Here is a 5,117-nt window from a genome sequence, read left to right on the forward strand (position 1 = left end):
AGCGGCTACGTATGCTGTGTTTTTGGGAAATTGTAGTCGCTGAGTTTACTACTTTCTTTTACAACTTCGTTGATTTCACTACTTCTACTTCCTGTTATCTTCTTCGTCGTCTTTTTCACCAGTAGAAACAGCCGGTTGTTGATCACGTGACTCCTGTGATGTGGAAAAACTGTTTGCATTGCAGTTTTGCGAAAAACACCAATTTCGATACGGCTGAAAAAACACCTCATCCTAGCGCAAAAACATTTTGTTGAAAAACATAAATATTTTGAAATTGACGTGTTTCCATTGAGCAAATTTATTTTTGAAATTCTATTTTGCGCATTTTTATGGTCAATGGAAACGCAGCTGTCTCTGTGGATCATTTCTATATTTGTAAAGCATCGACAGTACAATTTCCTGGACAGATTAGTACATATATGACATCATGCATGTGAATGTGTTTGTTTCATTCACGCTACATATTTACCGTTCTTTACCCAGGCAAGTCCCACTGAGATCTCAGATCTCTTTTTCAAGGGAGGCCTGGGCTACTTATATAGACTACTGAGAACAGATCTGTGTTTTGTTTTTCCTCCCCTGTATGGAGAGAAGAGAGGAGAGTTCTTTGAATAAATGGAGACGAGTTCCTGTGCTCCGAAGTTATTTGACTCTGTGGTTCTCAGTGTGCAGGTTTCCAGCCCTCATAGCTCACACGTTACACTGAGTACTAATGAAGGAGGTTAAAAAAATTGATCCTTTTTGTTCGACTACCAATTTTCTGTTTCTTTGTCAGGAGTTAAATAAAGATTTTATCTTTTTATTTTTTTGTAGATAAGTTGATGATTAAGTACGTAATTTTGTTTTAAATACTTTAAATTAAATAAAACTTAAGCAACACATTACGTTCTGTTTTATTTACTTTAAAGAAGTGAGGAGTAGGGAGATGAAAAATAATGTTTTTGTGATAATGAGACTGGACGAAACTGCCGACTTCAAAAGTAGCTCTTGGTTCAAAAAAGTTTGAGCACCCCTGGCTTAAAGTGATGCCTTCGCTTTAGATCATTTTTGAGTCATTTTCACATTGAGAGGAGCCAAATGAGGTGGTTTGAGCATCTGGTTAGGATGCCTCCTGGACGACGTTCTCAATGCTCAGTTCTGAATTTGCAATATGTTGTAAAAATGTTAATGTTTAGTTATCTGTGTTTCTATGCTTTTGTCATTGTTGTTTTCTGTCTGCCTGTGTTGCTACCTCTTGGCCAGGCCATGATTATAATAGACCTGCTTCTCAATTGACCTGCCTGGTAAATTATACATTACCTATGATTTTTTTCTAGGTGTTGTTATTGATTTAATGCACCTGATGAAAGACGGTGGCTTTGATGTCTCCCTCTTCTTTCGTGACATTGTAAGTCCACCTGAGGATGAGAGTGAGCTGGGACTGCAGCTGGAGCCGTGTAACAAACTGGAGGACCTGCAGAAAAGGGTCCGGGCTAAGGAGCAGACAAAGAGAGCCATGGCCAGGTTGAGATCAAATAATCTCAGTAGTTGTTACATTTGCGGTTTCCTGTTTTAGTTGCAAGTGTTTTTACCCTCACACCTACTTTACTCACTTTGCATATTTCTCTGCTGCGTTCAGGTTGAGCTTGTGTCTTGGCGAGGGCCTAAATATCGCTGTGGGACTTTATGCAACAGCAGTACAAGCTCGGAAACCAGCTCCAGTCAGACTTTACAGAGAGACCAATGAATCAGTTCGCAGTAAAACTCGTACCTTCCACACTCAGACTGGCAGTTTGTTACTGCCCAGTGAGATAAAGAAGGCACAGGTATTGTTTTAATTGGAAAGTGGTACAAAGTGGTATCTGTCAAGATCTAAGTTGCACATCTAAAACTTAGTGTGTTTTAGGTGTATGGCAAGAAACAAATAGTGATGGAGAGAGACGAGGTGGACTCCATCAAGAAATTTGATGACCCCAAGTTGTTTCTGATTGGATTCAAACCAATGGAGAAGCTCAAACTGCATCATCATATCCGACCCTCTGTCTTCATCTATCCTGAGGAGCAGGAAGTGAAAGGTAGAAATGTGTTTGAGTTACTTAAAGGATAAACAACCACTCTATGTTTATATATTTCAAATGAAGATATAAATTATAAAATGATGTCTGTATGAAGCAGTGTTTGTCTTGAGTTCACCAAACCTTTCTATTAAATCAAACCTTTCCTGTGACTTTTCTCCTCAGGAAGCGCATGTCTGTTTTCAGCATTGTTGAAGAAGTGTAGTGAGAGAAACATTTTTGCGCTCTGCCGTTGCATCCCCCGCCGAAACTTTCCACCTCGATTTGTTGCCTTGGTGCCTCAGCTGGAGGAGGTTGATGAAGGGACAGGACAGATTACTCCACCAGGTAATCCACTACTAACATCGGAACAAGTTTACTTTGTGCGTGCTAAACAATCACAAACTTATCAAACAGCTTGATTATTTTAGGCTTCTTTTAACTAACATTGTGATGCATTTCTCAGCCTAACATTATTCCAGATGGTGTTTGAGTTAATTTAGAGGTCGGCTGTTCGATCCCCTATTTCAGCTTTCTCAGTTGTTGTGTCCTTGGGCAAGCAACTTCACCCCTACTGCCTCTGATGTGTGTCCCATCAGTGTATGAATGTGATTGGCACTGATTAGTCTCCATAGATTGATTTGTACATGTTAGCTTTGTCTTTAGGTTCCAGGACGACTCCCGCTAACCACTCTGGCAAAGCTGCCTCCAGAATTGAATAGAATTGAACTATATGCCAGAGAAACACATAATATTGGCCCTTTAACTGGAAGAAACCTCCAGCAGAACCAGAACTAAGCTCAGGACAGGAGGTCATCTGCCTCGACCGATTGTCACTGAACAGTTTTTGTTTTATGTCTTTCATACTGTGGGATTAATGATTTATCATTGTTATATCTCCATAGTACTGCAGCCAGATGATTATATTGATCTGATTATTTCTGTCTTTGCAAGGTTTTAATGTTATCTACCTGCCGTATGCGGATGACATACGGACACTGGATCCTCCTCGATGTCCTCCGGCCTCACAGATGCAGGTGGACAAGATGAAGGAGATTGTCTACAAGCTCCGCTTCAAATACAGGTAGAGGAACCTAAAAGATGTTTCTATAGAAAACTAAGATGTTTATCAAGTGCTTGATGTGACGGATGAAATGTAGTTTCACTTTTTGTATAAAAACGTTTATGTAGAATCAGAAAGGAACAGATGTTCAAAGATCCAAGCTGAGTTTAGACACTAAAATCACAACTTTCTATTAATTTTATTCATGTAGTGCCAGAAAGCACCTCAGGACACTGTAAAAAAACATTCACATAAATTATAAAATCTCTCCGTCTCATCTCCATCTTCTTCCGCTTATCCGTAGTCGGGTCGCGGACGCAACAGGTCCAGGAGAGAAACCCAGACATCCCTCTCCCCAGCTGCACTTTCCAGCTCGTCCTGGGGGACCCTGAGGCGTTCCCAGGCCAGAGGGGATACATAATCTCTCCAGCGTGTCCTAGGTCTTCCCTTGGGCCTTCTACCAGTGGGACATGCCCGGAACACCTCTAAAGGGAGGTGTCCAGTAGGCATCCTAATCAGATGCTTGAACCACCTCAACTGACTCCTTTTGATGTGGAGGAGCAGCGGCTCTACTCCGAGCTCTCTCTGGATGATGGAGCTCCTCACCCTATCTCTAAGGCTGAGCCTGGCCACCCTACGAAGGAAGCTTGTTTTGGCCACTTGTATGTGGGATTTCATTCTTTCAGTCATGATCCACGCCTCATGACCATAGGTGAGGGTTGGAACGAAGACAGACCAGTAAATCCAGAGCTTTGCCTTTCGACTCAGCTCTTTCTTCACCACGACTGACTGAAGCAACGCCCTCATTACTGAGGACAAGGCCCCAATCTGTCGATCCATCTCCCACTCCATCCTACCATCACTCATGAACAAGACAACCAGATACTTAAACTCCTTCACTTGAGGCAGAGACTCTCCCCTGACCCGGAGGGGGCATTCCACCCTTTTCCAGTAAAGAACCACGGGCTCAGACTTAGAGGAACTTACTTTCATCCCAGCCACTTCACACTCGGCTGAGAACCGCCCCAGTGCACACTAAAGGTCTTGGACTGAAGACGCCAACAGAACCATCATCTGCATACAACAGAGATGAGACCCTGTGGTCCTCAATCCAGACACCCTCCTCTCCACGACTGCACCTTGAGATCCTGTCCACAAACACTACAAACACGAATGAAGGGACAGCCCTGGCGGAGTCCAACCTGCACTGAGAACAAGCTCGACTTTGTGCCAAGAATGCGAACACAGCTCCTGCTTTGGTTATATAGGGACTGGTTCGCTCTTAGTAGCAACCCAGACACCACACACTCCCGCAGCACCCCGCACAGAATACCTAGAGGAACACGGTCATAAGTCTTCTCCAAGTCCACAAAACACATGTAGACCGGAGAAGCAAACTCCCACGACCCCCTTAACAACTCTGCAAAGATAAAGACCTGGTCCCCTGTTTCATGCCCAGGACAAAAGCTACACTGCTTCTCCTGAATCCGAGGTTCAACAATTTATTATAGCCTCCCTTCCAACACCCTGGAGTAAACTTCCCCAGGGAGGGCAAGAAGTGTGATTCCACAATAGTTAGAACACACTCTCCGGTCCCTTTTTTAAAAATGGGAACCACCACCCTGGTCTGCCACTCTACAGGAGTTGTCCCAGTCCTCCATGCAATGTTGAAGAGATGTGTCAACCATGACAACCCCACAACATCCAGAACCTTCAGCATCTCAGGGCGAATCTCCTCCACCCCTGGCGCCCTGCCACCAAGGAGCTTTTTGACTACCTTGGTGACCTCTGCCATGGTAATGGACTCATCTTCCCCCGAGTCTTCAGACTCTGACTCATCAAAGGTGGACATGAAGGATGGATTCAGGAGATCCTCAAAGTGTTCCTTCCACTGCCCAACGATATCCTCAGTCCTGGTCAGCAGCTCCCCACCTGATAGAACAAAGTTGAGGTGGTGTTTATTTTCATCATTTCAATATACTTGGCAGTGAGAGCTTGGGTCAACTTCCTTATCTTGAGAG

General features: G+C 43.7%; 2 protein-coding genes across 2 annotated transcripts in view; one reads left to right on the forward strand and one right to left on the reverse strand.

Annotated features, from left to right (window-relative positions):
- Positions 1 to 5,117, forward strand: part of xrcc6 (X-ray repair complementing defective repair in Chinese hamster cells 6) — a gene marked incomplete at its 5' end in the record, with an annotated part of 24,128 nt that overhangs the window by 9,620 nt on the left and 9,391 nt on the right. Inside the window, 5 exon segments of the mRNA XM_014017215.1 lie at positions 1,317 to 1,503; positions 1,619 to 1,805; positions 1,886 to 2,054; positions 2,220 to 2,381; positions 2,988 to 3,117. Of these exon segments, the coding sequence (XP_013872669.1) occupies positions 1,317 to 1,503; positions 1,619 to 1,805; positions 1,886 to 2,054; positions 2,220 to 2,381; positions 2,988 to 3,117 (835 nt within the window).
- The window catches only part of LOC106523692 (uncharacterized), a 3,086-nt gene continuing 2,005 nt past the window's right edge, over positions 4,037 to 5,117 (reverse strand). The window contains exon 2 of the mRNA XM_014017216.1: positions 4,037 to 5,028. Coding sequence (XP_013872670.1) covers positions 4,508 to 5,028 — 521 coding nt within the window. The 3' untranslated portion in view covers positions 4,037 to 4,507. The remainder of the gene's footprint in view (positions 5,029 to 5,117) is intronic.

The sequence above is a fragment of the Austrofundulus limnaeus genome, unplaced genomic scaffold (genome assembly GCF_001266775.1).
Source record: "Austrofundulus limnaeus strain Quisiro unplaced genomic scaffold, Austrofundulus_limnaeus-1.0 Scaffold163, whole genome shotgun sequence".
NCBI classification, from domain to species: Eukaryota; Metazoa; Chordata; class Actinopteri; order Cyprinodontiformes; family Rivulidae; genus Austrofundulus; species Austrofundulus limnaeus.